Raw genomic sequence first — 16,597 nt, forward strand, 5'->3', positions numbered from 1 at the left:
ATCCTAAAAGGAATAATAAAGTGGAGGAATTCCATGGAGACTGGAATGACCACTAGGAAGTGATGCAGAGTGAAAGGAGCAGAACCAGGAGAACATTGTACCCAGAGACTGGTACAAATGTAATGGACTTCTCTACTAGCAGCAATGCAATGACCCAGAACAATTCTGAGGGACTAATGAGAAAGAACACTATCTGCATTCAGAGGAAGAACTGTGGGAGTAGAAACACAGAAGAAAAACATATGATTGATCACATGGGTTGATGGGGATATGACTGGGGATGTAGACTCTAACTGATCACCCTAGTGCAAATATCAATAATATGGAAATAGGTCTTGATCAATGACACATGTAAAACCCAGTGGAATTGCACATGGATTAGAGGAGAGGGATGGAGGAGGAGAGGGAAAGAACATGAATACTATAACCATGGGAAAATATTCTAAATTAATTAATTAAATAAAATTTTCCAAATTAAAAAAACAACAAAGATAATCAGGAAGCCTTTCCCATAAGATTAGGGATGAAGTAAGAATGCCACACTATTCAATATTGTACTAGAAATTCTAGCTATAGCCATAAGAGAAGAAAAAGAAATTAAAGGAATTAGAACAGGCAATAAGGAAACAAAGCTAATACTCAGCAGATGGTATAATAGAATATTTATAGTGTCCTAGAAAAATCAACCAAAAAACTAATTGAAACAATTAACAAGTTTAGCACAGTTGCAAGATAGCAAATAAATCCACATAAATCATCACATTTCTATATTCTACCAACAAACTTCAACATTAAGAGACAGAAAGAGATACCTCATTTAAAATAACTGTAGACAATATAAAATAGCTGGGGCATCTCCCTGCCAAGACAAACACAGGAAACATATGAATACAATTACAAAGCACTTTTCAGACAAATGAAGTCAGATCTAAACAAATGGGAAAAAAAAACATTAATTGCTATTGGATAGGCCAATTCAATATAATAAAAATAACAATTCTACCTAAATTAACTTACTATTTAAATGCCACAACAATCAAACTACCAAAAATTACTTCATAGAGCTAGGAAAAATAATAACAATTCATCTGGAAGAACCAGAATTAATTAAAAAAATTGAAGGAACGTAGCCTATTTCAGATCTCAAATTGTATTATAAAACTATGATATTAGAACAATCTGGTATTGGCTAAAAGGAGAGTAGTATGTCAAAGGAATAGATTAGGTACTAAAACACAGTTGTAAATGACCATAGAAACCTAGTGTTTGATAAACCCAAAGAGCCAAGCTTTTGAGAGACAGAAACTTTTGGGAAGACTGGAAAATAGTTTGGTAGAAACAAAGGCACAGATCAACATATCACCCTATTCCAAGATAAAGTCAAATGATACATGATTTAGAAATAAAAGGTGAAAGCATAAACAAATTAGGGGACCACAGAAAAGTTTACCTGTCAAACCTACAGATAATGGAAGAAAGTTATGAACAAACAAGATAGGGAAAACATTATGAGATGTAAAATGGATAATTTTGATTACATTAAATTTAAATGGTTTTGCATAAACAAAACCAATGCAACCAAAATTAGAAGGGAAACAAAAAACTGGGGGGAAATGTTACAGCAAGCATCCCTGAGAAAGGTCTCATTTCTCAAACATATAGAGAATTGAGTCAAATTTATAATACAAGTCATTTTCCAATTGATAAATGGTCAAAGGATATGAACAAGTAGTTCTCAGATAGAGAAATTGACACTATCTATACTCATGAAAAATGATCCGTCACAATTGATAAGAGAAATGCATCTATCAAGTTGGCTAATATGACAAAAAGGAAAAGTGATAGATGTTGGAGGGGATGTGTGAAAATGGGGACACTAATACACTCTTGGTGGAGCTGTGAACTAATATAATCATTCTGGAGAGCAATTTGAAACCGTGCCTAAAGTATTATAAAATTGTACATTCACTTTGATCTAGTAATACCCAAAGATACCAAAGATAGGGAAAAACAATATATTTTAAAGTATTTATAATTACTTTTTGTGGTGGCAAAGAATTGGAAACTTGAAGGGATATTCATCAATTGCAGAAAGACTGAACAAGTTGTGGTATATACCTGTAATGGTGTTTCCTTGAATATCATGCCATAAGAAATGATGAACAGGCCATAGAAAAACCTGGAAAGACTTCCAGGAAAAGTTGATGCAAAGTGAAGTGAGTAGAACCAGAACACTTTCACAGTAATAGCAATACTGTATGATGATCAATGTGAATGACAACTATTATCAGCAATGCAAGAATCAAGGGAAACTCCAAGGGACTTGTAATGAAAAATCCACCACCAAAGAAGGAACTGAGGGAGTCTGAATGAAAATTGAAGTATACTATTTTTCACTTTATTTCCTTTGTGTCACATGTAAATTGATGACTAATGCCATCTATCCCTTTGTAAAAGTCATTGATAAAAATGTAAAAAAGCACTGTACACATCGTGCCACATTTAAAAATGAACTACTAGTGACTATTTTTGAGTCTGGAGATTTAGTAAGTCCTGAATTCATCACAGTTTATTTATCTATTCCATATTTTACCATCTTCTTCACAAGAATATTATAATGGCAATAATGGGAATGAAGAAGGAGCCAATATGAGATGAATGAAGTCAGCATTTTTGCCAACCTCCTCTAACATATCCTTTACAAAAACTTCAAGCACATTAAACTAGAAATCAAGAAGACAATGATTTCAAAACATGTATAGGCAGTTTAAAAAAACCCTGAAAAATAACAGAAAAAGAGCAAAAATTATTTTAGAAATCAAATAAGAACAGTAAAGGAAAAACTGGGAAAAGAAATGAGAGCATTGCAGGAGAAATTATGAAATGACAACAGCTTGGTAAGAGTATTAAAAGAACTAAAGAAAACAACTCTTTAAAAATCAGAATTGGCCAAATAACTCCTTAAAAATTAGAATCAGTCAAGTGGAAGCTAATGGCAAAATGGAACAGCAAGAAAAAATTTAACAAAGTCATAAGATTGAAAACGTAAAATATCTCATAGAAAAGAAGCTGATCTAGAAAATAGACTTAGGATAGATTATTTTAAAATTATTAGATGACCAAAAAAGAGCTTAGACATCATATTGCAAGAACTCACTACCTGACAAAAAATACTAAGAAAACTGGAAACTAGTCTGACTGAAACTAGGTGCAGACCAATAACTCACAGAGTATACAAAGGTAAGTTTAAAATGTATACATGTTTTTGAAACATAAAGGGAAACAAATTGGGGAATGGTAGAATGAGAATTTAAGTTAGCTAATTAACCTAGTTAGAAGTAAGGATTTAGTCTAGAGAAAGAGTTTTAAAGTTTATCTTGACTCCTTTAAGCAGAGAAGGAAAGAATGATCTATGGGTGACTTTAAGAGAACTGCATGATAGGAAAGACAATTGGAAGAACTGGGCACTCTCTGGAGCTTCCTCGCTTGGAGTAGGTGACTGGAGAGTTGGCTCTGATAAATCTGTGAAGGATTTTCTTAAGAGTTAACTTTGGAGAAGTCAAGAAACCTCTTTCCATGTTAAAGAAGACTGGGTGAAGTGAGTGCTTTTCTCTGAGAAAGGGAAAATAGCTGAACGGGGCTTGAGCAGCATCAGTTTGTTTTATGCAAAGTGTTCATAAAGAATTACATTTTCTAAGACCCTTTTAATATTATAATAATAAGGGAAGAAATAGTGACAGGGATTACACCTGTAATTTCATTGGTAAAGAGAAGTCTCAGTTGAGGAAACTTCCTTTACCAACACAGTCAAGCACTTTCCCTGAAACCTAAAGTTTTAGAGAACTGTCTAGCCCACTGAAAGGTTAAGTGACTTGTCCAGAGTCACACAGTCAGAATGTGTTGGAGTTGAAACCTTAGTCTAGTGTTCCTCGTTTTGAGGCTGGTTTTCTAGCCACTGTACTTGGCCATCTCTCATAATAAAGCATGTAAGTCCCCAAATGATTACTGTCTTTAATCATTTGAATTCTCCCTCTTAGAAGTGGTAGGTGGTCTGAAGGGCACATAGGAATGACTAGGGTAGTTTTGCATGTAGAAGTGGTAAATTATCTCTTCCACAAGTGCAGGGAACAACTGTCATATTACAACACATGGTCTGTGTGTAGCCAAAATGAGCAACCCTAAATTCCTGTAATGAAATGAAGAGTAAAGCGTTTGGGCTAGAGCAGAAGCAATTCTTCAGGACAGAAAAGCTCCCCCCTTTTCTCAGCTAAGCTACTTGAAAAATTTGTCTATAAAACAATTTTGAAAGACTTAGGAGCAGTTACCACTTAAGTGACCCAACAGATAGAGTGTTAGGTCTGGAGTCAGGAGGACCTGGGTTCTAATCCCAGAGGATTAAGAGCCAGGTTTAGACACAGAAAGTCCAGGGTTCAAATATGACCTCAGATACTTCCTAGCTGTGTGACTGGTCAAATGATTCCAGCAGACATGCTACTCATTTCCTGATGGAGGTGATGGGCTCAGGGTACTGACTGGGACATATATTTTGAGAATAGCCAATGCAGCAATTGATTTGTTTTGGTAATGTACCTCTTATAGGAGTTTCCTTCCTTCCTTTGTTGGTTCATTCCTTCTTTCCTTCCATCCTTTCAAGAAGGGGGGAAGTAGGAGAGAGAAAAAATAATTTTTGTTAATTGAAAAAATATATAGAGAGAGACCAAACTTGGTCATAAGAAAAAGGTGCTTTTTTTCCTGCTTCTTTATTAAGGTAGTAGATAACTGGTGTGAAACACTGTATACAATTACAGACTTGTCTAGTAGATTTGTTAAATTTTCCAAACTGTTTTTTTAAACTCTTATAAATTTGTTATCAGGAGGAATGACTCTCTGGAATGAATAGATGATATAAAAAAGATAATGATACAAATTATTTTTTTAAAGAAAGAAAAAGTTTTCTACATCCCTTATCTCCAATTCTTCTCTGCTCAGACTCATTAGCCCTTTGCAATCTGGCTTCTAATCTCATCATTCAACTAAAAATGCTCTCTCTTAAAGTACTAGTCACTTAAGAGCCAAATCTGGTGGGGCTTTTCTTAGTTCTTTCTGGTGTTATCCTCTTAGGAGAGAGAAGGACTAAATGAACTAATTATAATTTATGAGTCTAGATCCTCTCCTGGGCCTTTAACAGACCCTGTTCATCTCCACCTGAGCTTTTCTTCCTATCACATCTCTTCACTGAAAACCAAGGAATTAGGCCTGAGTTCTGGGATGACTCACTGAACCCATGGTAAATGCCAAATATACAAGCAATGTTTATTTCTCCCAAAAGTACATCTTCAAATTTATTTTTATTTCTAAGTTGGAACTAGGAAAAGTCATGAATAAAAGGATATCAAAAGAAGTCCTATGAGTTCTCTCTATGCATGTGAGTGATTAAGGACCAAGCAAACATATTATCAAACACAGTTGTATAAGAAGGTAGCATTTGTGAAGTATTTTCAAGTCCTACAGAAGATTCTTTTTCAGAAAGAGAATGGAAATAGCTTCTGAGATGTCTTCCAAATCTGAGATTTTGTAATCTCTATGCCTTTGATTTCTTCATTCCTTTAATTTAACCTGCACACCATTGCTTGATTCCAGCAATTTCTAGCAATCTACTATCCTTGTTAGGGCTTTTGCAAGCTCAATAGTTGATGATACTTTAAGGTTTGCAGCATGAAGTTTAAATTCTTTAGCTTCAGTGCCATTTCCCACAGATCCTCATGCACACAATCACAGAATTTGAGTCAGAAGGAACTCCAACCTCATCTGTTACTCATACTTTCAAAAAAATTGTACTTCTATTTGTTTGTTACATTAAAATTCCAGTTATCTCCCACCCACTCCTTGCATTAAAGAAGGCATCATTTAACAAAAAGATACATCTATATATAAAACTATGTCTTGCTTCTTTCTAATTATCAGTTCTTTCTCTGAAAGTGGATATATATAAGTCTGTTGCTATATATAATGTTCTCTTGGTTCTGTTCATTTCATTCATAATTTCATGTTTGTCTAAAATTAAACTGCTTGTCATTTCTTACAGCACAGTAGTACTTTATCATGATTTGTTCAGCCATTCCCCAACTGATGGACATCCCTTCAATTTCTAGTTCTTTGCCACCACAAAGAGGGCTGTTATAAATATTTTAGCATATATAGGTTCTTTTCCTTTTTTTCTGATCACTTTATGAAATAGTAGTATTGGTAGACAGTTGTTTATTCTTTGAGCATAATTCCAAATTGCTCTCCAAAATGGTTGGATCAGTTCACAATTCCATCAACAATGTCCCTGTTCTTCCCCATACTCGCCAACATGCCTTTTTTCTCTTTTATCATTTTAGCCAGTCTGATAGGTGTGAGATGATATCTCAGAGCTGTTTTGATTTGCATTTCTCTAATCAATAATAACCTTGAGCATTTTTAAATAGTTATAAATAGCTTTGATTTCTTCAACCAAAAATGGTCATAATGTTTATATATTTTGACTATCAATTGGGGAATGGCTCATAGTCTTATACATTTGACAAAGTTCTCCACATATTTTAGATTTTAGATATGGGCCTTTTATCTAAGAAACTATCTATAAAATTTCCCCCAATGTTATACTTTCCTTCTAATTAAGGCTACATTAGTTTTATTTATACAAAACCTTTTTAAAATTTAATTTATTAAAATTTATCCACTCTATTGCTCCCAATCTTTTTTTTCTCTTGTTTATTCATAAATTATCTTATCAATAAATCTGATGGATAACATGTTCCTTGTTCTTTTAATTTGCTTATATCTCCCTTTATGTATAGGCTAGGTATCATTTTTATTTTATCCCAGTAAATGGTGTAAGATAATGGTCTACATCTAGTTTCTCCCAGACTACTTTCCAGCTTTCCCAATAATTTTTACCAATAGTGAATCTTACCCTGGTAGTTTGTATCTTTACTTTTGTCAAACACAAGGTTATTATAACCTTTTATTACTGTTGTATGTCTGTTCTGTTCCACTGATCTACTTTTGTATTTCCTGGCTAGTACCAAATAGTTTTTGATAACGACTATTTTATAATAGTTTAAAATCTGGTACTGCTTGACCTTATCTTTGATATTCTTGACTTCTGTTTTTCCAAATGAATTGTTATTTTTTCTAGTTCAATAAAATATTTTTTTGTAATTGTATTGGAATGGAGATGGCAAGCAATTTGATCCATATTATACATGTATTATCATTTGCTAGCACTTCTAATACAATGTTAAGTAATATTGGTGTTAATGGGAATCTTTGATCTTATAGAGAAGGCTTCCAATAGCACTCATACTTTCCTCCTGGCCCTCTTCAGTAGCCCAGCCCCAGTTTCTCTCTTTTCTGCCCATCCCACAAACCATTGCCTAATATATGGATTTTTATAAGATACTTCTCCAGCCCTGGCCAAAAACCCTTCAATGCTGAATAAAATCCAAACTACTAAGGTGAGGAATAAAGGATCTCAGTCATCTAGTCTTTCCTTCCCAGACTTTTTTCTGCTCCTTCTTTACTACACTCAGGCTACATTTCCAAATGGGTGACATGTTGTGGTGCAATGGAAACACCCCTAGATTTAGAGGCCACCTTGGTTTCCCATCCTGATAGCTCTGCTATGTGACCACAGCCAAGTTATTTTACCCTAGCTCCTCAGTTTCCTCATTTGTAAAATAAGGGGATTGAACCCAATGGCTTCTGAAATTGCTCCCAGCTCCAGAAAAATGCATCTTTGGGCTTGGAGTTTATCCAAGAGTTGCTCAAGCCCAGTAGTGTTCTCTGGTTTCTAGATAGACCAACAAAATTCATATTCTGGAGTAAAAAAAAACAAAAACAAAAAAACCCTCATTTCGCACACTTTACTTAAAACCAAGGAAACTGAGGGATAAGTGACTTGCATAGTCACACTATTTGAATCCAGGTCTTTAAATTGTACCATTATCATAAGCTTTATAGCAAACTATTCACTCTACCCTTAGGGTATATATTAAAATACACTAAAATATTTAAGTCTTTTAAATATAACTTAAATTGTTTAAAAGCAGCAGAGCACATAAAAATTTTAGCTCTTCTGAACCATACCCTTAAATTCTACATCAGGCTTTCAGTTCAACATAGCGGTATTATATTGGAGTAAGGAGAGAAAATATCCCAGCAATTAGTTTGTAGTTCTAGCAAGTAGTTCTTAAGGTTTCTGCTAGTTCTGTGGAACTAGCAAGTAGTTCTTAAGGTTTCTTCCTCATAAAGAAACTGAAATACTTTCAGGCGCCAACACCAAAATTGCCGGTCCTTCAAAGGAACCCTCGAATCCAATGTTTGGGCTGGTTTGTTGGTTTTTCCCAGGCCCTACCTGACTACAATGGATCTGATCCTTGTTAGAAAACTCCCCCTCTATTCTGACTTCCTGGACACTTCCCCTGTGCTTCTCCTCTAAGGGTACCCTCAAGCCTGCCCTGGCAGTTTCCCAAATGCCCAGAGTAGAAGACTAGGCTATGATGTAAAGCATGGTTTGGGTGAAGGTACCAGCAGCTTCCTCCCGACCCAGTTAAACTGTCTACGGTCCTGTTTTCCTAGTGGTGCAAAACACTCAAACGCTGCTCTGGCTAAACCATGCTCCGTGTTTCCCGAATATGCTGGCATCCTTTTTAAAGATGATGGCTTGTCATATTTTCAAGGAAGGCTGCAAACTTCTGAAATGGAGGGAAGGCAGCGAGAGGGGCAGGAGATTGAGAAGGGGTAGAGGCAGATAAAAGGCCAAGGCGGAAAAGGATGAGGAGGAGTGAAAGGGCGCACAGGTCGTGCGCAAGGACCTCGGCGTCAGCGCTTGGAGCACTGCCCTCACCTCGAAGTGCCCGCAGCAGTCTTTTGGCCCCGGGCACTCGGGGCGGTGGCAGGGGCGGCGGCGGTGGCTGCGGTTGGTGAGGCCCGTCCAGGGGGAGGTGGCGGTGCAGCGCCTCTCCGGGACCGGCCGGACTGGAGCAGCCAAGGGCGCCCTGGGTCTCTCTCCTCCTCCGGCGGCCGCTCGGGATGTTGGCGCCGTGGAAACTGCCGAGCCCCAGGCCGCTGGCGCACGAAGAGGTCACGGCGGAGGAGGCGGCGGACCTGCGACTGCCCGGTCGGCACTCCACGTCCATCTCCACCACCATCCCTCCTTCCTCGCCTTCCACCTCTTCATCGTCGTCCTCTTCGTCCTCGTCCTCAGGCTCGAAGCCCGGGTTATCTCTGCTCCATGCCTGCCTCGAACAAGCCGAGAGAGGAGGAGAAGGCGAGGCCGAGGCCCCTGCTGGGGGGTCACGAGCCGCCGCCTGTCGGATTCGCTCCATCTCGATCTCCAGCCCGCGCTGTTCCCGGAGGCCCCCGGGGGAGGGGAGGCCCGGAGCCGCGAGGCCGCCGCAGCCATCTGCGCTGGCCGCGGGAACAGAGAGCCTGGCCCGGGCGGCAGCGGGCTCGCCCGGGCGTGGCGGCTGAGCTCGGCGGGGAGCCCCTGCCTCGAGCTGGGGCTTTACACGGCTAGGATTAACCATGACTGGTGGACGGGTGGACGGGTGGACGGGTGGTCACTGCAGCTGGGGCTCAACCACAGGCAGGAGCCATGTTCCTTTCTTGTCTGGTCCACCGCTGCCTGCCCATCCCCGCCCCCGATTCCTCCACATTCCCTCGGTGGGCTCGGCTTCCTTCCCCCGCCCCCAGGCCGCCTACGCTCACACCCCCTGGCTCCCCGCCGGCCGGAGCTGGAGGAGGAGACCCGCAGCGGTGGCCCGCCCTCCGAATTCCATTTGGATGCAAGAGTCCAGCACAAAGAAAGCACGCACCCGGGTCTCTGGGACCTGTCCCACCCGCGTCTCCGGGATCCGTCCCACCCGCTTCGCCTCATTCCAATTTGCCCAGTATTTATTAAGCGCCTACAATATGCCAGGCACCGTGCCTACTTCAGAGCGTAAAAAGAGAGGCAAAAAACAGTCCCTGCTTTCAAGGAACTAGGGCTTAAGAGGGGAGACAACTCGCAAACAAGTTCCGCACTGGACAAATAGGAACTAATTAACAGAGGGAAGGCACTGGAATTAAGAGGGGTTTGGGAAGACTCTCTGTTGGGACATAGAAAGCCGGGGAGGTCAAAAGTTAGAGAGGAGGAGGAAGGGTGTTTCAGGAATGGGGGCAACCCGAGAAGAGAGATGGAGGGCCTGCTTCGGGCAGTAGCTAAAAGACCAGTGTCACTGGATTGAGAAGTACTTGGGCTCCAAAAGCCAAAGCAGGGCGGTTTGTTTTTGATTCTGGAAGTGATTCGGAGCCACTGGACATAAGTTGAACCTGCATTTTAGGAAAATCACTTCAATGGCAGAATGGAGATTGGAGTGGGAAAAGATATGAGACCAGCAGACCCACCAACAAGTTATTGCTGTCCCGGCATGAGGTGATGAATGCCTGAGTAGGTGTAGTGTCAGGAGCAAAACGGGGCATATTTGAGAGAGATTGCAAAAGTGAAATCTACAGTTCTTGGCCATAACGTGGATATGGTGGAGTGAGATGGTCACCCAGGAAGACTCTTAGGTAATGAGCCTGGGGGAATGAGAAAATGGGGTTGCCCTTTACAGTAAGAGGGAAAGTAAAGGGAAGAGGCCTGAAAGGGAAAGGTAATAAATTCCATTTTGGACATATTGAGTTTAAGAAGCCTATTGGACCTCTAGTTTGAGAAGTCTGAAAGGCAGTTGGAGATGGGAGACTGGAGGTCAGTATTAGAGCAGAACAGGTATATTTGAAAATCATCAGTTTAGAGATGGTAATTAAATCGCTGAGTGTTGATGAGTTCACAAATGAAATTTTATGTGTATATATATATATATATATATATATATATATGGAGAGAGAGAGAGAGAGAGAGAGAGAGAGAGAGAGAGAGAGAGAGAGAGAGAGAGAAAGAGAGAGAGAGAGAGAGAGAGAGAGAGAGAGAGAAGGATGAGAATACAGCAGAGGAGACTGAGATTAAAGATGTAGGGGGGAAATCATGAAAGAGTGGTGTCCTAAAAACCGAGAGAGAAGAGAATGTCAAGGAAGAACGAGTCTAGAGTGTCAAAGGCTACAGAGAGGTAGAGAATGAGAACTGGGGAAAAAGCCATTGGATTCAGCTAAGAGATCATAGATGGCTTTGGAGAGAGCAGTTTCAATGGAGGGATATGAACAGAAGCCAGATAATAATAGGGGGTTAAGAAGTGAGAGGAAAGGAGAGAAAGTGAAGGCGTCTGTGCTAGACAGCCTTTTTTGAGTTTAGCCACAAAGAGCAGAAGAGATATAGGATAGAAATTATGGGGGATAAAAGCATGAAGTGAAGGTTTTTTTTTCAGAGTAGAAGTATGTTTGTAGCCAATGGGGAATGAGTCAATGAAGAGGGAGAGATTGAAAATAAGTTAAAGAGTGGGAATGACAGAAGGGTCAGTATAATAGAGAAGGGATGGAAGGACATCCTCCTACATGAGATTTTACCTAATTTCACACTCCCCCTCCCATTTCTAGTTTCTACCAACTCCTGAATTATCTGATACAAGCATGCCTCAGAGATATTGCCAGTTTGATTCCATAATAATAAAGTAAATCACATGAACATTTTGGTTTCCTAGGGCATATGAAAGTTATATTTAAATGTGCAATAATATGTCTAAGAAAATAAGGTGCACTATAAAAAATACTTTACTGAGAAAAAATGCTAAATAGCATTTTAGCCTTCATCTTGCTTTCATGTGAATTACTACAAACTTCTCAGGGTTGTGGTTGCTGAAGGATGGGCAGTGTGTGGCAATTTCTTAAAATAAAACAACAATGAAGCTTGCTTAATCAATTGACTTCCTTTCATTTGTACCCTTAGATGCCATCTTAGGATAGGCTGAATTTCAATATGGTTGTGTCTAAGGGAATAAGGAGAGAAAAGAGGGAACAGCAAATTGGTGGAGCATTCAAAACACAGACATTTATCAGTTAAATTTGTTGTTAACTTTATGGTCACAGTTTGTGGTGCCTTAAAACAATCACAACAGAAACATCAAAGATCATTGGTCGCAGACCACCATAACAGACATAATAATGAAAAAGTGCAAAATATTGCAAGAATTACCAAAATGTGACAGAGACACAGTGAGCACTCAAGGATCTAAGAAAAAGGAAAAAGGGCTAATACATAAAAAAATATTTTAAGCAGCTGTTTTTGTGGTGGCAAAGAATTGGAAAGTGAAGGGAATGGCTAAACAACTTGTGGCATATGACTGTGATGGAGTACCATTGTACTATGGGTAATGTGGGGGTGATTTTAAAAAGACATGACAAAACCTATATGAACTAATGTAAAGTGTGGTGAGAAGAACCAGGAGATCATTGTACACTATAACAGCATTATTATGCTGATGATCAATTGTGAAAGGCTTGGCTACTCAGATCAATACAATGATCCAAGAGAATTCCAAAGGACTTATGATGGGAAAATTCTCTTTACTTCTAGAGAGATAATTCTGAGTGCAAATAGAAGTATACTTTTCTTATTGTCTTTATTTCACTTGTTAATTTTTGTAATATGGCTAATTTAGAAATGTATTTTACATGTGTAATTGATTGCCATCTCAATTGGAGGGAGGGAGAGAATTTGGAACTCATAATTTAAAAAGAAAAGAATGTTAAAAATAAATAAATAATAAAATTTGGTGAAAACTTTCAAAATATTTTTTATCAATGAAATGAGAGTACTAGGTAAAAAATGGAAAAAGATGGGAGCTAAGGAAGAATCAGAAAGGGAATTAATAGCTTGGCACAAGAAATTTTAAAAAAACATTTAAAAAATATTCAATGATTCTATTAGAGAGCAAGATATATTAAAACAAAATCAAAAGCCTAGAAAAATCTATCTTAGTAGCAACAACAACTGACCCAGAAAATGGATTGAGGAGAAAGAAGATAAGAATCCTAGACAATCTGAACACTAAGACCAAAAAAGAGAAGCCTTGATTTCATATTTCAAGAAATCACAGGGGCAGTGGGGTAGCTCAGTGGATTGAGAGCCAAGGGGTCCTAGGTTCAAATTTGACCTCAGATACTTCCTATCTGTGTGGCTCTGGGCAAGTCACTTAAAACCCATTGCCTAGTCCTTACCACTTACCAATAAATAGTATATTGATTCTAAGACAAAAGGTAAGGTTTAAAAAAAAAAGAAAGAAATCACAAAAGTAAATTCCTCTAGATCTTTAGAATCAGAGGGCAAGGGGCAGGTAGGTGACTCAGTGGATAAAGAACAATTCTGGAGGTGGCAGAGAACCTGGGCTCAAATTAGGCCTCAGACACTTTGTGGTTATGTAACTGGGAAAGTCACTTAACCTCAAATGCCTAGCTATTGCCACTCTTGTCTTGTATCAATTCTAAGACAGAAGGTAATGGTTAAAAAAAAAATCAGAGGACAAAGTGGAAATAGGAAGTTCACTGTCCTCCTGTCACCTCTTGAAAGTGAAAACTTGCAAGAACATTATAGTTATAATCCAGAGTTTCCTCATCAAAGAAAAAAAATACCATAAGCAATAAGAAATAAAGAATTCAAGTTCCAAAGAACCAGTCAAGATCACCCAGGATTTAGCAGCTACCATTGTAATGGAGCAGAGAACTAAAAATATGGCATTATAGAAGGCAAAAGATCTAGGCTTATAGCCAAGAGTTATTTACCCAGCAAAACTAAGTATATTCTCATGGGGGAAATGGATCTTTCATGAAATAAAAGACTTCCAAGTGTTCCTGATGAAAATACCAGATGAGAACTCTGGAGATTCTTTGAAGTTGAAACACAAGAATCAAGAAGCATAAAAAAGGTAAAAACGAATAAGCAGTCTTGAGGGTTAAACAAGGATAAACTGTTTATAGTCTTATTTGGGGAGATAATATATGTATATATATTTTTTCAGGCTTTTGATTTTTTCCTTTTAAATATTATTTTATTAGGTCATTTTCAAACATTATTCATTGGAAACAAAGATCAATTTCTTTTCCTCCCCCCACCCCTCCCACCACCCCTCCCATAGTCAGCGCATGATTCTTCTGGGTGTCACATATGTCCTTGATCTGAACCTATTTCCATGTTGTTGGTATTTGCATTAGGGTGTTCATTTAGAGTCTCTCCTCAATCATATACCCTCAACCCCTGTAGTTAAGCAATTGCCTTTCCTCAGTGTTTTTACTCCCATGGTTTGTCCTCTGCTTGTGAGTAGTGTTTTTTCTCATAGATCCCTGCAGATTATTCAGGGACATTGCATTGACACTAATGAAGAAATCCATTATATTTTATTGTACCACAGTGTAACAATCTCTGTGTACAATGTTCTCTTGGTTCTGCTCCTTTTGCTCTGCATCAATTCCTGGAGGTTGTTCCAGTCTCCATGGAATTCCTCCACTTTATTATTCCTTTTAACACATTAGTATTCCATCACCAACATATACCACATATTGTTCAGCCATTCCCCAATTGAAGGGCATCCACTCATTTTCCAATTGTTGGTCACCACAAAGAGCTCAGCTATGAATATTCTTGTACAAGTCTTTTTCCTTATTATCTCTTTGGGGTACAAACCCAGCAGTGCTATTTATTAGTCTTTTATAGCCCTTTGGGCATAGTTCCAAATTGCCCTCCAGAATGGATGGATCAATTCACAACTCCACTAGCAATGAATTAAGGTCCTAACTTTGCCACATCCCCTCCAGCATTCATTACTTTCCTTTGCTGTCATGTTGGCCAATCTGCTAGGTGTGAGGTGATACCTCAGAGTTGTTTTGATTTGCATTTCTCTTAATATAAGAGATTTAGAACATTTTTTCATGTGCTTATTAATAGTTTTGATTTCTTTAGCTGAAAACTGCCTCTTCATGTCCCTTGCCCATTTATCAATTGGAGAATGGCTTGATGTTTTGTACAATTGATTTAGTTCTTTGTAAAATTGAGTAATTAGACTTTTGTCAGAGGTTTTTGTTATGAAGATTTTTTCCCAATTTGTTGCTTCCCTTCTGATTTTAGTTACATTGATTTTGTTTGTACAAAACCTTTTTAATTTGATGTAATCAAAATTATTTATTTTACATTTTGTGACTCTTTCTAAGTCTTGCTTGGTTTTAAAATCTTTCCTGTCCCAAAGGTCTGACATGTATACTATTCTGTGTTCACTTAATTTACTTATAGTTTCCTTCTTTATGTTCAAGTCATTCACCCATTCTGAGTTTATCTTGGTATAGTGTGTGAGGTGTTGATCCAAACCTAATCTCTCCCATACTATCTTCCAATTTTCCCAGCAGTTTTTATCAAATAGTGGATTTTTGTCCCCAAAGCTGGGATCTTTGGGTTTGTCATAGACTGTCTTGCTGAGGTCACTTACGCCAAGTCTATTCCACTGATCCTCCTTTCTGTCTCTTAGCCAGTACCAAATTGTTTTGATGACCACTGCTTTATAATATAGTTTGAGATCTAGGACTGCAAAGCCACCTTCCTTTGTGTTTTTTTTTCTCCCATTATTTCCCTGGATATCCTTGATCCTTTGTTCTTCCAAATGAACTTTGTTATGGTTTTTTCTAATTCAGTAAAAAAGCTTTTTGGAAGTTCAATGGGTATGGCACTAAATAGATAGATAAATTTGGGTAGGATGGTCATTTTTATTATATTAGCTTATCCTACCCATGAGCAGTTAATATTTTTCCAATTGCTCAAGTCTAGTTTTAGTTGTATGGAGAGTGTTTTGTAGTTGTGTTCATATAGTTCCTATGTTTGTCTTGGGAGGTAGATTCCTAGGTATTTTATTTTGTCTAAGGTGATTTTGAATGGGATTTCTCTTTCTAATTCTTGCTGCTGAGATGTGTTGGAGATATATAAAAATGCTGATGACTTGTGTGGGTTTATTTTGTATCCTGGAACTTTGCTAAAGTTGTTGATTATTTCGACTAGCTTTTTGGTTGATTCTCTAGGATTCTTTAAGTAGACCATCATGTCATCTGCAAAGAGTGACAGCTTGGTCTCCTCCTTGCCTATTTTAATACCTTCAATTTCTTTTTCTTCTCTAATTGCTACTGCTAGTGTTTCTAGTACAACGTCAAATAGTAGAGGTGATAATGGGCATCCTTGTTTCACTCCTGATCTTATTGGGAATGCATCTAGTTTATCCCCATTGCAGATGATATTAGCTGATGGTTTTAGATACATACTGTTTATTACTTTTAGGAATGACCCTTCTATTCCTATGCTCTCTAGTGTTTTTTAATAGGAATGGGTGTTGTATTTTATCAAAGGCTTTTTCTGCATCTATTGAGATAATCATGTGGTTTTTGTTGGATTGCTTGTTGATATGTTCAATTATGTGGATGGTTTTCCTAATATTGAACCATCCTTGCATTCCTGGTATAAATCCTACTTGATCATAGTGAATGATCCTCCTGATCACTTGCTGGAGTCTTTTTGCTAGTATCCTATTTAAGATTTTTGCATCTATGTTCATTAGGGAGATTGGTCTGTAGTTTGCTTTCTCCATTTTTTACCTGCCTGGCTTTG

The 16,597-nt window shown here is 38.2% G+C and overlaps 1 protein-coding gene across 1 annotated transcript in view; it reads right to left on the reverse strand.

Annotated features, from left to right (window-relative positions):
- PKD2 (polycystin 2, transient receptor potential cation channel) overlaps window positions 1-10,919 on the reverse strand; it is a 74,165-nt gene extending 63,246 nt beyond the window's left edge. The window contains exon 1 of the mRNA XM_001370411.5: window positions 8,894-10,919. Coding sequence (XP_001370448.2) covers window positions 8,894-9,575 — 682 coding nt within the window. The 5' untranslated portion in view covers window positions 9,576-10,919. The remainder of the gene's footprint in view (window positions 1-8,893) is intronic.
- Window positions 10,920-16,597: the final 5,678 nt, after the last annotated feature.

The sequence above is a fragment of the Monodelphis domestica genome, chromosome 6, assembly GCF_027887165.1.
Source record: "Monodelphis domestica isolate mMonDom1 chromosome 6, mMonDom1.pri, whole genome shotgun sequence".
Lineage (NCBI taxonomy): Eukaryota > Metazoa > Chordata > Mammalia > Didelphimorphia > Didelphidae > Monodelphis > Monodelphis domestica.